The sequence below is a fragment of the Mesocricetus auratus genome, unplaced genomic scaffold, assembly GCF_017639785.1.
Source record: "Mesocricetus auratus isolate SY011 unplaced genomic scaffold, BCM_Maur_2.0 Super-Scaffold_100011, whole genome shotgun sequence".
Lineage (NCBI taxonomy): Eukaryota > Metazoa > Chordata > Mammalia > Rodentia > Cricetidae > Mesocricetus > Mesocricetus auratus.
The window spans coordinates 61,774,069-61,794,702 of record NW_024429195.1 but is presented as its reverse complement, the minus strand read 5'-3'; the positions used below and the strand labels follow the sequence as shown (position 1 = coordinate 61,794,702).

Here is a 20,634-nt window from a genome sequence, read left to right as displayed (position 1 = left end):
TTTTTCTGTTAGAACTCTAAAATTATTTGATAATAACGTTTTTTTCTCTGGGGTTCATTCTATGTAGCTTACATGAATTAAGAGTGATACCCCATCCATGAGAGTAATTATATCTTAGAAATACTAGCTACTTTAAGTGGAAATATCCAATAATATCCCCCAGTTTTAGTATTGATAGCATAACTTCATTGTTATAGTAAAATGAGGATAGTGGAAGAAAATCACTATGTGGTTAACTCACAGATTACAAACTGTTCATAGCAGAAAAAAAGGAATGTTGCTATTATATAAATGTAAGTTAAAGTTCTTGAAATCTATGACTTCTCAAAAATTGTCCACTGGTCCTAAATGTGTCTCTTACAAACTTTCTTCTGTAGGATGAATACATCAGTGCAGAAATACAATACTAAGATGTACCTGACATACACAAATCTAAGTTTTTGGGAACATCTATTTAACTGACTCTCTGAACTTCCAACAAATAATAAACAATTAATATAAAAATGAGTTCGGTGGTGGCATACACCTGTAATCCCAGGTCTTTGGATGCAGAGGCAGGTGGATCTCCGAGTTTAAGGACAGCCTGGTCTACACACACACACACACACACACACACACACACACACACACACACATACATACACACACACACACTCACTCACAGTAAATTTTCTATTACTTTTGCAGAGCATTATGTTCTGTGACATTATTTTGTTAAGGAAAAAATAGCTTATGCAGTAGTTTATGTAAGATAATCCTTGCTTTTATTCATTTTGTGTGAATACAGGTTGAAAATCTTTAGATATTTTCCCTCAAGTTGATGCACACTTTCCCTAGTCATTTCCATCATTTTCTTAAAAAAACAATGATGTCATTCCAGTTGGGTTGCTCACTAAGTTTTGAAGACATGCTTCACCTATTCAGCTTGGATCTGGCTTCTTTGTGCAAAGCAGGGAGTATTTATGATAATATTTATACAGCATTTATTGCATGGTAAACTCACTAATAAGTAAGCTCTAATGGATCTTTTCAAATATTTTGGTCCTCTTCTGCAATGTATGTGGCTAAGGTGTGCTTCTTTTCAGTTGAAGGTACAAAGCTCAGAGGAATCCTGAGCCTTTATCAAGGTGACACAACCAACAAGCCATGCCACTCCAGTCACTGCCCAGCTACTGCTTTATCCACTATAAATACAAGGGATTTGATTGGTCTGCAGGCATGCTGGGAGAGAAGACTTCACGTGTCTGTAAATTCATGGGGGAAATTACTGATCTAGCATCGTTAACCTCCAATCTCAATGTGGATTATTAATATACAAGTACATCCAGAGCTGCTGCGATGACCCAACTAGAAAACGGATTTTCATTTACTCAGTAAACATTGTTGAAGAGAATAGAGGAAGAGGGGAGTCTTCAAACATATGACCTAGTTAGTAGAAAGAGGCATGTTTAACCCACCATTAACTAACTCACAAATGAAACCTATTCAAGCCCTACACAAAGTTTGGATGTGGTCCATTCCATTGTGCTTCAGTAGCTCAGTTGCTGGGAAACCATGCCAGTGACCTTTTATAGTACATGCTATGAGGAGATTGTTTGAAGTACAAGAGGCAACACTGACTCCTGCCTCTCAGGTCATTTCCGGAAGAAAAATTATAGTCACCATTCGTGAAAATCTGATTGGTTGTAGGGTGTGGTATGTTAGAAGTGACTGCTGGTTCAGTTGCTTGCTCGTCACAGCCCCACAGATAATCCTAAGGATTGGACATTTTCACAGATGTCTAGAAGCGTACCTTGTCCCCTCCTTTAAAAATAATACTAGTATTTTATTTTGTCTTTCTTAATTATAGAGGAAAAGCTGTGTAAATATTCATGTATCAATATGATTCCAAAAATGACCCAGTCTAACCTTTAAGAACTGGAATTCAATTTCCCTTTGCGTGGAATACAAAATGACATTTTATTGAACCGAGAGGGATGGTGAAAAATCTTGATTAAATATGAGAACAAACATCACGGAGGCAGAAACTGTGACTAACCGGACTCTCGAGTTGTGAATTTCACTACATTACTGAATTGATTGCCATTTCCGACTTTGGTGAATGCAGACACACTGATCGAGTAGGTACTGACAGGCTGCAGCCCAATGAGTTTGGCATCAGTCTGGAAACCTGAAATATTCTAAAAGGAAAAGATCCTTCATCACAAGGCACTTTCAGATACTTATTTGTAATTACCAGATACATTTGGGTACAATGATAAATTGCTCTTATACTTAACAAGGAGTTGATGAGTATTAATAAATCAAACAATTATTAACATTGTCTTTCGGGGCATGCTGAGCTTATGATACAAGGATGAACTGCGTACAATTTTGGTCTTGAATAATCTCATAATTTTGGTTTTTAGAAGCTGTATTTTTAGAATCATGTATTTATTAATTTCCTTTCAATTTGTTAAATGAAAGTTTCAAATTTAAGTACAGTTTATGGCTGGGTATTAGTAATCATTTCTTCCAAATTCACACTCTTTCCTAACACCTGACACATCTATATATGTTTACTTATCTATCAGCTACTGAATTACAGCCAGTGGAAAGAAAAACACAGGTAAAGAAAATCTCCATCTCTATGGGACTTAAGTCAGAGATTCCAAACAATTCCTAAATTTCTATTTTGACAACTGTTTTAGGAAAATATGGAAGAAAACTAAAAATGGTATGACAGTTGACCAGAGAAGAATATGCTTCCTCATAGAAAAGTTTCCCATCAGTAATAAAAATCTTGAGTATAAAATGTATCTTAATGAAAATGAGAAGTCAAGCCAAAGCACTCTTATAACAGCCTAACAAATACTAAACTATATGTCTCAAAATATAAACTATACTGACTGTTTAAGGCACACTTCTCTAGTGGAAAATCACCAAGCACATTATTCTACTCATGTATTTAGGGGGAGTGCCATGGTGTTTCTGTGGAGATCAAGGGACAACTTGCAAGAGTTAGTTCTTTCCTTTCACCATGTGATTGTAGGGATTGGACTCAAGTGGTCAGGCTTAGTGGCAAGAACCTTTACTAGCTCAGCCATTGTGCCATCCAAAGATGGTTAAATCTTAAGGCGCCTACACTGATAATAACACTAGATCACACTTTAAAATCATCCCCATGAAAAGCAGGTGCATTTGGGATTAGATATGTATAGTACGGTGTATAATACACACATAGGCATGCAATAATAATTAATGAGAAAAGAATTCATGAACTCAGAAGAGAGCAGAATGATATATGGGAAGGTTTGCAGGAAGGAAGAAATGTTGTAACTATAATTTCAAATTTGTTTTGTTTTAAATAATCTCCAAGAAGTCATTAACAGCTATGGGGACTTGTCTTACCACCTCTTTCTTATTACACACTTATTATTTACAAACGATGTTGACAGATGATGTGTGGATTATAAGAACTAATAAGTATGCGTGGTGCCCATCAGCAAATAAACTTTATGATAGCTATTAAAATCCACAAAATGTGTTACTAATAAAAAAATTAGGCACAATGAAAATTCATTTTGCAGGCCAGGCAGTAGTGGCACATGCCTTTAATCCCAGCACTCAGGAGGCAGAGGCAAGTGAATCTCTGTGAGTTCAAAACCAGCCTGGTCTACAAAGGCTAGTTCCAGGACAGTCTAAAAAGCCACAGAGAAATCCTGCCATGAAAAAAAAATTCATTTTGCTTTTGACCCAGAAGAGTGAACAGGGAAACAACTTAACTTCAGAGTTTAATCACCAGCTTTAATAAATTAGCTTATTGGCTGTTGAGTATGTTTACACAAAAGTGAGTCTTTCAAAAGCTTTCTACCAAGTAAATGACTTCTTGCAGAAGTCAGAGTGACCCAAATTTCTAAGTAATATCAAAGTGTGGGCTGATGAGGAGGCAGTGACATCTGGAGAGGCTCTAATGCTTTTCTGCCTCCACAAAGTTGCAGGTAATTGAGAATAGACAAAAAAGAAAACAACCCAACAGGAAAAGAATTCAAAAGAATCCCAGCAGGGAAAGTTGGAAAGGACAGTAGCAGTGAAAGCCAGACAAAGGGAAAACTGTCAACGTGGCAAACTAAATATTTAGAGGTGGAGTTGACCTAAGAAGAGATTTAAAGGAAACTGAAGGAAAATTAATCATTAAAAAGAACTGAAAATAGCCCGGCGGTGGTGGCACACGCCTTTAATCCCAGCACTCTGGAGGCAGAGGCAGGCAGATCTCTGTGAGTTCGAGGCCGGGCTGGACCGACAGCCTCCAAAACAATACAGAGAAACCCTGTCTCGTAAAACCAAAAAAAAAAAAAAAAAAAAAAAAAAAGAACTGAAAATAATGGCAAGCAGAGGGTAATCAAATGTAGTAGATTTTCTTCAAAAAGAAAATGACTTGCTCTAAAATTATATACTTAGCATTTTGTGGCATAAATTGTATGTTTAGTACTAGTGAAATATTAATGGAAAACACATAATAGATAAAAGAATGTGTAATAATATTAAAATCATATTCAGGTAACAGTATTGTGTCCTTCCATGCTCAAGGCGACCATGACACTAGAGGAATTTTTTTATCCTTCTCTAATCTGTGTGCAATGAACACTAATGCATTCATCAAACGAATGGAATTGTCCAAGGTATTTTATATGGATTTACTCTTACAATCTACATTAACACATAAAGCTTTTTGATTCTTGTTTTACATTTGAATAAAATAATCTTTTTTTGGTATTTATGAGACAGGGTTTCTCTGTATTGTTATGGAGGCTGTCGGTCCAGCCTGGCCTCGAACTCACAGAGATCCGCCTGCCTCTGCCCTCCTGAGTGCTGGGATTAAAGGCGTGCACCACCACCACCCGGCTGAATAAAATAATCTTAAGAGGATAAGTAACTTCTATAAAGCATCACTGTGAATCTCAATGAAAAGATTTGAACCATGTTATTTGATGTCAGTGCCTTTGCTTTACTGCTCTGTTAAGAGTGTTTATATTAACGATCACCATTCTATGGAAATTAGATCATATATATGCATGCACACTCCAATGCACATACAAGGTAATCTTAAGGATGGAATTACTCCAAGGGAAATTATTTCTCACCTGTGAATATTTTCTGTAACCCATGCAGACATTGAGTATAAACTTGGAATTGATAATAAAGAGCTAGACAATTGTGTCATTAATACGAGTTTTACAGTTCTGGGAATCTCTCCTCATTTAGGAAGTTAGATAATGCAAATTCTACTCAACTTATCAGATATTAAAATAATATATTAAATCCCAGGAAAGATGCCAATAGCAAGCAAACAAGCCATAATTGTTGCTCTCGGTTTTCTGCTATTGTCTTTGTAAACTTCACATTCTAGAAAATGGATTTATCATATAAATTACAATATTGAATGTTTACTCTGTATTTTACATTTTTATTACAAATAATTTGCCATTGTAAAAAATAGAGAGACAACTTTCTTAAGTAAATAATTGTAAATAAGTTAAGTAAATAATTAGCAAATTGTAACATACTTTGGCAATCAAATGCCAGAACTCATGTACCTAAGTCTCAGATACATTGTTCTATTGGTTCTTTGAATATTTTCACTGATCGTGAGCCCTAAAATATGGAAGAAGTAAGAGATATTGAGGGTTGCAAGTGAATTACCACTTAAAGTCACCAAATAAAAGTTTGTCATAGAAGACAAGGCGGGTAGCATCACATGCCATCAGGAAAGAGTATCACAAGACAAAAGTAAACGTTTGGTGAAAAAGTTAAAAAGATTCATTTGATACTTGCTTTTTATTTTAAAAACAATCTTATTTTACATACCAATCTGTGTTCCCTCTCCCTCCAGTCCTCCCAGTCCCTCCACCACCTCCCCATGACCCTATCCATTCCTCAGAAAGCATGAGGCCTCCCATTCAGGATCATCAAAGTCTGTCACATCATTTGCTGCAGGACTGAGGCCCTCACCCTGTATCTAGGCTGAGCAAGGTATTCCTCCACAGAGAATGGGTTTCAAAAGGCCAGTTCATACAATAGGGACAAATACTGGTTCCACTGCCAGTGGTCCCATAGACTGTCAATAAAAAGAACTATAGTATATATTAGATTTGAAGTATACAATATACAAAGTACTGTATATTTCCTAGCAATAACTAAATGGTGCAACTAGTTCTTAAAATGCAGAAACTGTGAGAATAGCTAAAATGTCCTAAGAAGTTTTCATATCTGAAACCTGGTTTCCTATATTTTGCACAAACATCCTATGTTTCAGAAAATTGGCTTCAAGTAAATATTATCATTGTTCAATTAGTTATTGTGGTAGTTGGAATCAAATTCAGAGCTTTACACATAAGAGGCAAATAACCCACTACAGGGCTACTTCTCTATACCCCCTTGTTTAATATGAAGGCAGCACACTTTTCCACAACATTTTAATTCAGTTTCTGAGTGTCTGAAATAAATATATGCTGTTATAATCAACCTACCTTATAAAATACAGTATCAGTGTCATGCTCATGAATTTTAAAACTATATACTTTAACAATGCCACCTGGAAGAGGACTTGGGCTCCATGTCAGCCATACAAAATCTGAAGTGTAGTTGATTAAAGTCAAGTTCTGGGGAGGTGCTAAAGGCACTGCAGGGAAACACATTATAAAACTTGTGTTCATAAAACATGCAGCACAGCAGTACTATCTTGATTCTAGCTTCTTGAAGAAACATTCAGAGAGATTTATAAAATTACCACATGTTGTAATTCTAGAAACGAATACCATAAGTAATTTTGCTATCATATTTATAACCCTGTGCATCAAAACACTTTTAAACAGAACAGGTAATTCTGAAGCCTGAACTGGAAAAAGAGGGGGCACAAAAGATCAGCAAAGTAGTTAAATGATGATAAGTTGGTTACAAACAAGACCTAATGTTTTTCATTGTTCAGGCTGTTCCTTCAAAACAGAGAGTGCAAGCTGAATTGAGAACTCATTTGACGAGGCATTTCTTCTGGCTTACCTGACTCATCAGTGTAAAAGAAAAGAAGGCTGGAAGGACCAAGCCCTTTCCTGGTTCTTGCAGCAGCAAAAAAACTATATAAGGTAAATGGCGAGAGTTCTTCCAGTACTATGTGGTTACCAGAAGTGACGAAAGAGCGGTTTGCCTGTGGTCCTTGCAAAGTTAAATGGTAGCTTAGAATTACACCATTTGCCTTTAATGGGGGATCCCATGACAAGAGAACTGAGGTAGAAGAAAGGTTTTTAAAAGTGTTGATTATTGGTGGAGTTTCTGGAACTATAAAAGAAAAAGAAAATGTCAAATGAGATAACACATTTTTATCAGTAAAGAAGATGCTTCAAACATAACTGGGCTTAATTTTATTAGTAGACTTTTAATTTTTAAGTCACTTAGGACTCACTGAGTGTATTGAAAAGATATTACCTGAAAACATAATTATGAACATTGCAAAAAAGCGATACAAACAAAAAGGGAGAACATTAATTATCTTCATAATAAACAGCACTGTCTTGCCTACCATCTTCCTCAGTTTTCATATGAAGCCAGGCAGTATAGGTCTCAGAGAATCCCTTCTCTGTTGATGGTGTAATTTTAAATATATAGTCAGTATATTTTTCCAGATTATCAAAATACATGCTGTTTTCGTATGTAATCAGAGGTGGTCTCACGCTGTGAAGACTCTGCTGTGAATTCAGTGAAACATAGTAGAAGACAAGGCCATTGGGTTGAGATGGTGGCGCCCAGCTCACATTTACTGCAGTTGATGAAATGGACTCAAAAGTCAGGTTTCCAACAAGCCCTTCTGGTACTGAGATAGTAGTGATGACAACATAAAAGTCATTAGTTATCCCAGCAGTAGCAATTTACAAATGAAGGTAATTATTGAAACACGATCACTAGCTCATGCATGTATAGTCTTTAAATACAAATGCATATTCATATGAATATGAATATTATTCAGAATAAGCCTTATCATTCTTAACACATGGAAGAATTGTGATTCTGTCATATTCTTCTGACTTTCCTTTCTTACTATGTGAATTACATGTATTTATATACAACATGTATTTCTAATAGAACCAATACTAATTATCTAAATAACACTTTTGATTTCTTTATTCCAGTGATTATCTGAATATGCAGAGAATGATTCTCAGAGTCTATAAGGTACTTGGTCAAAGTCATGTTTTTAGTAAGAATATTTAGCTCTAAGCTTGTCTGACACCAGTAATGAAATGTCTTTGGCCAACAAAACAATAACCTGCATCTGCACTTTAAGAAATTATTTTACTTTTAAAATTTTAATTTTCAGATATCAACTAGACTCATAAATTTGAAAGGCTCACATGACACAATACACAGCAAATAGTTATTGCTTATGATAGTTCACTCATAATTGATGAACTGGTATGGGTTGAATTATCTTGAGAGAGATCTATAATTAAAGAAATGATATTGACCACTTCATGCTATAATGTTTTGGTAAACATTCATCAACTATTTATTTTCATATGTTGATTATACTCTGTGGGTGAACCTGTCCACTATTTAAGTTATTTTCTCAAAAAACAACAAGGCAAAGTTTTTCATGTTTATAATGGTAAATTAATGATTATTTTTCAAACAGTGAACACTGGGATTTAACTCAGTAAAAGTTTAAGTCAAAGCCATTTCTCAATAGGACAGTAATCTTTTAAAAATCCACAAGTAGTGGGGCTGGAAAGATGGCTCAGCAGTTAAGGGCACTTGCTGCTCTTTCAGAGGACCTGGACTGGGTTTCCAGAACCTACATGATAGCTCAGAACCTTCTGTAATTCAATTGTGAGGCAGGGGAGTTCCATGTCCTTTTCTGGCCTTCAAATGAACTCCAATCACCTGATTCACTCACATACATGCAGGCAAAAAAACCCACCCATACACATATAAAATAAATTCTTAATATTAAACACAATGGAAATACAAGCCACATGGGAAATGGTCAGCGATCCACCTTCCATTTCATTCTGGAAACTAAAACTGAAACAAGAAAAAATTTTAAATAAAAGGTTCAGTTGTCATAGTTGTGTGAATGTTCAGCATGAACAGCATTCTGAAGAAGCTGTACACCTGAAATTTTTCAATTGAAAATAGACATTTTTATTATGTTTGTCACAAGGAAAATTTTTTGAAAATGCTTCATGAAGTCCTGCATATATTTAAAAATCCCAAAAGAAAGTTAGCTTCTGGGAACTCCAAAGCAACTTCTGTAACAAATGAGCAGGTGTCTCAACAGTGACTAAGATTATCCAGGCTTGTGGGAGTACTCTTCCCTGTCCATTACAGATGACTGTGACATCTCTCAAAGCAACAGAAAAAAAGGATGTTAATGTATATATAATAAGAAAGCATGTGTTGAACCTGTCTGTCATTCAGAAGTTACTTTTACCAAGGACAAGCAAAGCATTCCTTTGTCATGTTTTTGGGTCAATTTATGATTTTTTTCAATCTACACAGGTTCAAATGTTGATATGAAGTATGACGGTCAAAAACTATGGTACTTCTTATGTAGGAGGCTGCAACAGAACAGACAGGTGAAACGAGATTTAGTGAACAGTAGGAGTGAAGTCCCAGGAAGAGCACTCGAATGTCAGGAGTTTACGGAGAACCCTTATGGGGACAATTCTCAGCTCATTCACATCACAGTGTTAAAAATAAAAACCACCAGCCCTACAAAAATAAGACTATATAAGAAAAACAGAAGAATCTGTTATAGTTGTAATAGTCAGAGACACATTAGATACATTTAAACTCCCAGGATAAGTAGTTAAATATTTCTAACAGATTTTAATATCAATGTACACATATAGAGAGATGTTCCTGACATCATTATAAGATGTGTAAGCTTTCTGATTAAAGATAAAGACAAATGCTCATTTACATACTGTCTTGGTCTGTGTATACGTGAATCATGTCACTGCTTTTATTCCCATTTCCAGCTGAAGTGCTTGCTGTTAACCAGAATGTATAGTAGCTGAATATTGCCAGTCTGTCTATTTTTGCTGACACGGTCACATTGTCAGGCTCATTGGTTACTTCAAGATAGGTAAAATTCTGAAAAAAGAGGAACATAATTGTAATAGTTCAGAGTGTGTTTGAGTGGGCACGGATATTGTAAAATAGTGACCAGGAACTGTCTGATATAATTTTAATATTTTAATTCTTAAGAGAAACAGCATAAAATGTTATCATAAAAATTAAACTGGAATTACATTTGTACTAAAAGTGGAGTGGTTGGTAGCAGTTTTTCTTATCAGATCAATACATAAAACATTAACAAGAAAAGCACTGACGCTTTACACAGTAGAAAATGTCAAATGACCAAGAGAAAACTCCATGGCTGTGCCAGCCAAGCTCAGTTTTCTTAGGAATCTTTCATGTATTTTTTCACAGGATTGGATATTTTCCAACTGATGTGAAGAAAATTAAAAGGCTTTTCATTTTCTTTTTTCCATGAATAGTGACAGAAGTGTAGAAGTATTTGCCTTATCTGCAAACTCAAACCATTTCTATTTTTCATTTCCAGCGACTCTCCAGTGTACTGCTATAGGGAACAAAGAAAAGGCATACAATATGCTCACCTACAGAGGAAAATAAAGTTCAACATTCCCTCAGTACAGAATCAATGTGTGCCACAATTTCCTTTCTGGACAAAATTTAAAATAAAATACATAATAAAACAAAAAATTCTAAAATAAAGCCATACCAGTTAGGAAAAACTACAAAGTTAACCAAGAGTGTTGCATCAGTAATTTCAACACCTGGAAAACTGAGTCAAGGGGATACCTAATTCAACGTCAGTCTGCAGTATACAGTGACTTTCAGGGAGACTGAGATACATAGCAGACCATGTCTCAACAAAAATGTGTTAGTATCAATACTTTTATTAAAAATATGCAGAATGCAATGCACACAAATTACTTTAACTCTTACATAAACTCAAGTACCACAATGCATGGGTGAACCAAAAATCTAATCTCAAAGGTTCTCAGCCCTTAAAATAAAGTAGGAATAATTGTTCCCACTTCATAAAGAGTTAGTGGGGATTAGACTTCAATGACAACACAAACCAATTAATACTGTACTTAACCACAATAAAAGAATAATTTGCTTTATTAATATAGGATACTCCATTTAAGTATTTTTCTTTTTAATATAATTTTTATTTAAATTAGAAACAAGTTTGATTCACATATCAATCCCAGCTCCCTCTCCCTCCCCTCCTCTCTTGCCCCTCCACCAGCCTCCCAGACCCCCAACCAGTCCCCACACTGTTCCCCAGGGAGGGTGAGGTCATCCATGGGGGAATCTCCATTTAAGTTTATAGTGAAGATGATTCTAAAATATATTGACTTAAAAATTCACTAAGTTTTGTGGTTCTTTTGATATTATCTGTCAGTAAAATAAAAGATTGGCTTTGATTTTGTGCTATTTGAGAATAGACATGTTAAAGCCATGTAACAATATCTCAGAAAAATGTGATATATAATCTTGGATGATTTCCAATGCACCTGTGCACATCAAATACCTGATTAATATAACCACAACTAGAAGGTATTAATTATTGGAAGGTTAATAGAATGAATTTTAGTTTTTCTTTGGAATAGAATTAAATTTGATTATCTATAAACATCACAAATAAGCAATTAGTTATTTTGAATCGTACAAAATACATTCCTGTTGGCTGCATGATTTAGCATGACAAGACATGAAACAAATTCATAAAACCTTAGACACTATCCAGATGATTATTTCATTAATTTCTTCACCTCATATTTCTTTTTTTGTCTCATAATGTCTTTGGACTCAGATTGTCTAGTTAAACCTAGACATGTAAATATGGCCAGAAGGTATCCTACAATTTCAAATTTGATTATCAAGGAAACTTATTTTATCACTTCTAAATGTATAAGACATTCTGTCAGACATGTTAAGAAAACACAACACATACTAGTAGAAACTGAATAATGTAAGAAGTAGTTTCCTCTACTAAAAATAACATGTGGTAACTGAATAAAGGTGGGTCATTGAGCGGTAGCAAAGAGCTTAAATTCCTCAAGGAAACTTGAAAAGATGGCTTCAGTTCATGCCCAAATGCTTCTGAAAGTGCTGCAAATCTTGCTCTGTGGCAATAATTTTGCATTATTTCAATTAAAATACTTGCTTATGATTAAAACTGTGCATTAATCTGTTCCAGGAACGTAGAGGGAATACAAATGTCATATATCCCTTTTTTTTTCAATATGTTTGCTAAAACAGAAGGATCCTAAGACACAGAACAGATGTCTGGAATAGGAGGGAAATAAAGCATGCTAAGTGTGGGGGTGTTCCACAAAGTTACGTAGAAGGAGAAAGCAAAAGATAAAAGCTGTATACATAATCTGCTACATAATTTTTCATTCCAAATATTTCATCTACCAACTTAAAAAAAGATAGAGAATATATGCTACTTTGAACATGAATTTTATGAGTGCATTAAAGCCTGAGTGAATGTCAAGCAACATGAGACTGTACTTCTGAAATGGGTTAGTATCATTAGCCTGTACCCTCTTGCAGCTGTCACACTTAAAAGCATTCTTAAGATTACTTACTAGGAGATAACCTGTTCTAAAACTGATGAGTTGAAAATGGGATCATATTACATGTGCAGGTCTGAATATATAGGCTTGGACGATTGTACTAAAACCATAGGTAGATTTTCAAAGCTTAGGTCCAGTTGTAGACAAAGAGAACCAAACTGTAATTCTGTACAAAGTGCAAGCATATTGGAGAGAAGTGAAACTATTGCTGAGATCTCAAATTACATAAAAAGTTTTGTGATTCTACTTTTAAAACACAAACAAAGAAAAATCTTCACGTTGAATATCTTTTATGGAATGTTGAAATAATGTTAAGTCTATGAGTGACTCTGTGGTAAGAAATAAGTGTCTTTCTTCTTTTCAGTTTTCAAAAAGGGAGAGACGCTCTGATTTATGTACAGAGGTAGAAAAACAGACCTTTCTTATATTTTTTGTTCTTAATGCATACAAATATCTTTACCTATAATTATACATACATCTATATTTATACACCTTTTATAAAGCAGTCTCCTTATAAGGCATGGAGTTATATAACTCCACTTAGAGGACAGAATGTGAATACTGACCTGAACTCTGGACTCTGTGTTCTGCTGCCTTTGCTTGACATGGTTTGCCAGGCTCTGCCATTATCCTATGAACTCAGCAAAAGCCATTCTGCAGCCTAGTCCTACAGACAGTCAATCACAAGTCCTGACTCTGAGCTAAGTATCCTGAGTAACAAATTGAACTCTGCCATGCCAAAGAACAGATTATCTTCCTTCTCTTTTAATTAGAAAGACATACACAGAAATAGGTATTGCCAAGTCACAATGAATTCCAGTCATTTCACCCAGTAAAAATCTTATTCTTCAAATTACAGTATTTCTTTTAAATTTGTGTTTCCCAGATTATATCCTAACTCCCTTGTCTTTGACTGAACCACACTACCATAATTTTATCCTTTTATATATTAGAAATCTGATAAATACTTAATTTGGAGGGAATAATATAACTGTGCTGGACAAAATGGAAAACATTTCTCTAAATTAAATTCATCTTGGCATTTTCATTACTACTATATTAATATCCCACATAATTCCCCTCTGCAAACTGCAGTCCCATAGCCTACATTCTGCATACTAATAACTATATGCATATTGATCCTTTTTATAGGTGATGCTAAGCAGTAATAATATCATTGTAACTATAAAAATTCTCTTCCCAATATAAACATTATTACAATTGAGAAGAAAATACTATAAGTATTTGTCCTTAAATCCACAGATGATCAGATAAGTGTAGTCCTTGGCCCCTCATCACTGAAACTTCTCTTTCAACAGAAACTATAAAAGACAAACACAGCCAATCAAAATGTAGTTATGGAGATCGGTCCCAATGAACACAACTACAAAAGGCAGTGAAGACTATAAGAGCCAGGGTGTTGGAAGATTTTACTATGGGAGTTAGTCTCTTAGTAATGTCAGAAGGCACAGCACTAAGTCTCATCCACATGACTTCCTAAATGTGAACTGAACATGGACAACATCAATGGACAGGCCAAAGCAGATGGGAAAGTCTTTGAGGCCTCAGTTGTACACAAAGAACTACAGGCAACTGAATAATGCTGAAAGTGGGAGAACTAATCTTCTCCAGGGAAAAACAATAGTTATCTCAAACCAAATAGTCAGTCCTGAAAATAAATGTATGAGTAACTTTATACAGACTGAGTAGGTTGTATTTATGCATTTAGAAATATATACATATGTGTATGGTGACTAGTGAAAACCAGAGGTCATGAATTTGAACAAGGGCAAGGAAGGGCATGTGGGAGGATTTGGAGGGAAGAAATAAAAGGAGAAATGTAATTATATCATCTCAAAAACTAATAGAAATAATTAAACATGTGCAAGAATGTTTAACCACTGAAACTGTGTTGAATACAAACAAAATTAAAACATGTCTTCAGTCACAAAGTAAATGAGAGTAAATGAAACCGTGTTTTTTACGGAGAAAAGTTACTGGAGAAAACAGAATTGACTGTTTATATGATTCCGGCGTTACTGTTTCAAACATGCATAAAGTTGATAGGGAAAGAGAGGAGAGAGAGAGAAAGGGAGGGAGGGAAAGAGAGACAGAGAGGGGGCAGAAAATTTTAGAGTACCCGACTTTTATCCACCACTATTTCATACATCAATGTGACTTTTTATAACATATATATATGTGCCTAATTACCAATATTAATAGCCCATAATATCAACAACAGTAAGGACATAAAAAGTAATACTCAACTCTTACCTGCACAAAAGTCCCAGAAGTATTTTGGTAATAAACAGAATAATATTGTATGATTCCATTAGGTTTTACAGGAGGTGTCCAAAAGAGAATTATTGATGAAGAACTGAGATTCACATAATGGACGTCTTTGGGAGGATCACTGGGTGCTATAAAACAAGCAAATTAGAAACCTGCAAACATGGCTATGAGTTAAGCTGAAGTATCTAAATTTTGCAACAGTGGATAAATTAAAATGGGAATAATCATTTTTGAAGTATCTTAAATTAGGAATAGTATCTACTTAAATGTCAGAAATGAAATTTGTACCGTGCACCAGGCTTTTCTTCTACTCTTTTATCATGTGATATCTACAGAGGTGGCTCTCTTACTCATATAATACTATCCTGGATCTAAAAGATCACTGCTGCTCTCAGTCTGCAGACCAAATCACTACAATTTCTAGTACAATGTACAAGAATATGAAATATTTTAATGTACAGTCTTGAAATAATAAAAGATAAAGGCAAACAGAAAATCAACATCACATAGTTTATTTTACGACCTTTAGCCTACAGATAAAATGCTGGTAATATGTTAAGTCATAGGATCTTATTCCTTTACTCCTCGCCAGAATTCTGTGATGTCATGCACTGTTTCAAACGGGAAATTGAAACATAGACAGATAACTTAGATTTCCCGACATCGCACAGACAGGAAGTAGATGCAATTTAGCATCTTGCTGATAATGGCTATTAAGCTTACTTATACATTTTGATATTTGATACTTTCTTGAACTCAATAGTCTTCGAATGGATTGAGATCCCTGAGAACTCACCTCCTTCTGGTGTTCGGAAGTTAATGATACTGCTTCTTGTTTTCCCATCACCGAATCTGGTGCTAGCTGTGACATAGGCACTGTAGTCAACATTATAGTCTAAGTCTGGCAACTCTAGTGATGCTTCTGTTACATTTATAGCTTTTAGTGATGACTTATCCCTAAGAGAACAGAGGAAAAGTAAAATTGACGTTTAGATTAAATGCCACCTCATACATTTGAGAATTGCTACATCAAAAATATGCAGCACCCATATACAGTAATTTATTGGCTTCATTTGGTAATGGCACCACTTATTCTGAAATGTCGAAAAGAGTGAATTTCAGAATACTTCAATAAATTAACTTCAGTTGCTTGAAAGTATATTTAGTAATCCAATCAAGCGTTAAGTGTTTATAATTACAATAGACTCGCATCGATTTTAGAAGATCTTGGGATAGGGCAACTTCATTAGAGTGAGACACACTTAGGAAAAGCAAACTTTGGATATGTCTGGAAGGGTGTCTTCTGAGAGGTATAACTCCTGGGAAAAGATATCATGAAAGTGGATGACATCATCCCAGATACTGAGGGTCAGGGTACGATAAACTGCAGAAAAGAGAGTAGCTGACACAAGCATGATATGACTTTCTTCTTCCCGGCAGCCATGCACCACGACTGAAACTTCTGAAACTGTGAGTTGTGAGTCAAATAATAATAATAATAATAATAATAATGCCTTTCTTAATTTGTTCTGCTCACTCGGCTATTTATTTCATGTTTAATTATGTGTGTGCATGTGTGCCTGTATGTGAGTGACCGGTATTGTGGAGACCAGAGGGATCAAAACCCCTGAAGCTGGAGTTACAGGTAGTTTTGAGTTGCCCAACATGGGTGCTGGGAACTAACTTTAGTTTCGTGCAATAACAGTACACCCACTTAACCCTTTAGTAATATCCCCAGCCCCTTTGAATAGGTATTTTGTCATTGTAGCAGAAGATCAAACCAGACATCTAAAAATACTGTGTATTCAGTTACTTTAGCACACTTTGCACGCCAATGTTTTAGTTGCTCACATATTTTGTTCTTTCTAATGTTGGCAAGATTGTATTTATGTCATTATTTTCTCAGATAAATCTATCTCTCATATGTTGTATAACAGTGAGTTTTACTTCTAAGCCAATCCGAATAAGTAAAGGACAATACTGAGCAATAGTATGTTATTGTGTTTTGTATGTTTTGAGGTAAAGCCTTGAATAGCTTAGACATACTTCAAAATCATGATGTCTTTGAACTCCTGATAACTCCCACCTCCCCAGCCCAAGCAGTGATATCAAAAACGGAGTTTGATAGTTATTAGTTAGTTAGTTAGTTAATGGAAATGCCATTAAATAAAGCAAAGTATATCATTTACAGAAAAGGAGAAAAAAGAAATGGTACCTGTTATTTAATTAAAATCTTTAAGGCATTTAAAACCATTGCCTCTGACAAGGAAATAAACTAACTAAATAGTGACTCAGAACTCTCCAAGCAAGTATCAAAATCTGAGGAGGAAAAATTTTTTAAAAAGAATGAAAATGTTGCTATAGTATAGCAAACAAATTATTTTGTTTCAGTCGCATTAACTCAGTTCCCAAAGGTTTGAACTGAGTATTAATTAGTATTTAAACCCAGGAATAAACACTTAGGTGGTGGTTCTAAAATATTTATTGAAAAAGAAATGTACATTTTAAGAACAATAAAAATATTGAAAAATTCGTGTAAGGGAATAGAGTAATATCACATAAAAAGATGTCACATGTAGGCACATAGATTTCTTCTTTATAAACAGAAGGGCCCCAAGAAATAAGTAGATTTTTCCCTCTGAATAGAAAATGTTTCTCCTTTAGCAATGATAGGAATCTTCACATTTTAAGGGAAAATAGATTTTGTGTGAACTAATGGTATCCACGGAGATATATCTCAGTCTGCCTTTGTGATCACAGCAGCATCACTTTAATACAAATCTAAGCACAAGTACCTGAAAAATACCTGAATAGCTTAGGCTAGTGAGAAAAAAATATGGGCTCAGAGTGTCTGACTGGGAATACACAGTATCCATTAGATACTCTCTTTCAGAAGCAGTGCTATGGTGTTTTAAGAAATTAGGTAGAAAACAAATGAATATAAATAAATTCACAGAGTTCACAATCTCCCTTTAGTGGTTTATCATGAAACTGAGAGCAAAGAGAAAATAAAGAGGAGAGGGAAGTGGATTGTTACTGAGGATCAGCCTGTTTCTCTGACTCTGGATAACTGCTAATAGGTCATGAGTGGCACAGAAATCTCCGGACCCATTGTAACTCTCTGTCTCCAAGGAGCTATCAGTGAACAGATCTGTAGCCTGGAGGATCCCTCTCCCTGGCTTTGACACCACTGCAATTGTGGTTATTTCTTTTGGTATTACCTGGATTAGTGTCTAATTCTCTGTTTTGTAGTTATTAGCTTAACGTATAATAGAATTTGTATGTGCTCTAATATAATGTTTCATTTTCATATATAAATATGTGTATTATTGTGTATCTTATGTTAGTAATACCATCGCATGCTAGTAAAATTATTTGACATCATTCTATTTGTAACTACTTAATATAGGCATACCACGAACAATCAGCCATTGTTCTCTTAATTAACCTTAAGATTATCTTACATTCTCTTTCCTTAGCTATTACTAAAGATAAACCAGTGGTCATTGTTCAACAGATATATCTTCATTATGGTTATTTTATTTCAGCTTTTTAGATTTTGTGACCAGTAAGTTAAATGGGTTAAATACTTGTCTTAGTGATTTTTGCTTCTCAATAATTGCCATACACGGGGTGAACTCTCATACTGATATGGGTTCTATTAGTTTCTCAACTTCCACAAGCCTTAACTGACAAAAATTTCTGTTTTCTTTGCATGTCCCTTATATGAATGATATGGTATGTGTCTTCTTGTGTTTATCCATGACATGTGGTTCACTTTGAAAATAAGCTAGTCACACATCTTAGCTATCTCCTATTATAGACTTTCAAGAGGATAGTTTCCCAAACACAGATGATATTTTAGAGATGATTATATGAAATGAACATGCATTAGAAGTTACCCAGGCTTACTTAGCATCCACCCTGTATGAAGCCCTATGACAGATGCCAATATAAGAAGAAACAGATTTTATCCTCAAATCGGAGAGAAAGCAGAAATGTAAAACATCTCATTAGTAACAATGCAATATCTCTAAGAACAGTACAATAACCTTTCCCACCAAAACTAAAAGAAAAATGTAAAGTGATGAATAGTTAAATTAATTATTTAATTATTATCACATTTTCACATTTTAAAATTTTAGTTATTTCAATATTTTAATTATATTAAATGCATTTGATTGTTTAAATATTTGATTATATGAAATCTATTTGATTATTTGAATATATTTATTATATTAATTGTATTTAATTAAATTAATTATGTCCAAAATACAGGAAAGGAAGAGATATTAAAACCAGAGATGCGCCCGGCGGTGGTGGCGCACACCTTTAATCCCAGCACTCGGGAGGCAGAGGCAGGCGGATCTCTGTGAGTTCGAGGCCAGGCTGGACTGACAGCCTCCAAAACAATACAGAGAAACCCTGTCTCGTAAAACCAAAAAAAAAAACCCAGAGATGCAGAAAGTTGTTCACTTGAAAAATTGCTGCACAGTTTATGAGTAGAACCAGGAGTTGAGGGTGATATGGAGGGGGAAAGACTAGAAAGACATGTCTAACCCTTATAGGTCCAAAATCATGAGCACATCAATAGTTAAAGAGTATGAATGTTACTCAATACTGAATCCCTAAAATAGACAAAGTTATATCATTCACTAATATTAATTCTGTGAAAAAAATGTAAAGGTGATCACTTGTAATTATTTTACTAAATTTAATTCTAAGCTGGGCAGAATATTTTAAAGCCATTTTTGATCTTGTATCTCAAAATATGCCATGTTGTTTTCTTGTTTTCATGCATGACCCATTTGAAAAAAATAATTTGAATTAGCATTGTTAAGTCTTAGAGATAAAGTTATTTCCTATTTTACATGTAAATGATATGACTGAATTATGGGACCTAGGTCAAAAGCTAATTCTAGAGCAGTGGTTCTCAACCTATCTAATGCTGTATTCCATTAATACAGATCTCATGTTGTGGTTATCCCAAGTATAAAATTATCTCATTGTTACCTCTTAACTGTAATTTTTTACTATTATGAATTATAATGTAAATGTATAATATTCAGGATACCTGATATGCAACCCCTGTGAAAGAGTAATTTGACCCCAAAAGGGTCATGACCCATAGGGTGAGAACCACTGTTCTAATGCATGCGGCCAATTCCTCTTATTTACCAATTTCATATTTCTTGGAATATCAAGCCCATGGTAAACAAGAATTTCCTATAACAAAGCAAACAAACAAATATCTGTAGTAACAAAATCACATTATGAGACTGAAACAAATTTCCCCATTTCTTTTTTTGTTTTAATGTTTTGTTTTTTGTATTTTTCTTTTTTCTTCAAGCCTACCTATATATTTTTTTATTTTTGAAACAATCTTATTTTACATATGAATCCCCCCATTCTTTTGCCCTCCCATCTTCCCATGCCTCCCCCAACACACCCAACCCACCCTCCAACTCACTCCCCAAGGATAGTGAGGCCTTCCACAGAGGATCATCCAAGTCTGTCACATCATTTGGGGAGGGCCTAGTCCCTCTTTCCTGTAACTGGACTGCAATAGTATCCCTCCACAGGGAATGGGCTCCCAAAGTCCCTTTGTGCACTAGGGATAAACACTGGCTCCCCTGTTAGAGGGCTTGGTTCTATCCAATGACTGGGGTATCTGTGCTCTCACTAGGTC

General features: G+C 34.9%; 1 protein-coding gene across 1 annotated transcript in view; it reads right to left on the bottom strand.

The window, feature by feature from the left end:
* The window catches only part of Ptprq (protein tyrosine phosphatase receptor type Q), a 172,112-nt gene that overhangs the window by 95,000 nt on the left and 56,478 nt on the right, over positions 1-20,634 (bottom strand). Inside the window, exons 18-24 of the mRNA XM_005068049.2 lie at positions 15,742-15,902; positions 14,928-15,073; positions 9,960-10,128; positions 7,556-7,846; positions 7,039-7,314; positions 6,510-6,661; positions 2,039-2,180 (exon numbers count right to left, since the gene is read on the bottom strand). Of these exons, the coding sequence (XP_005068106.2) occupies positions 2,039-2,180; positions 6,510-6,661; positions 7,039-7,314; positions 7,556-7,846; positions 9,960-10,128; positions 14,928-15,073; positions 15,742-15,902 (1,337 nt within the window). The remainder of the gene's footprint in view (positions 1-2,038; positions 2,181-6,509; positions 6,662-7,038; positions 7,315-7,555; positions 7,847-9,959; positions 10,129-14,927; positions 15,074-15,741; positions 15,903-20,634) is intronic.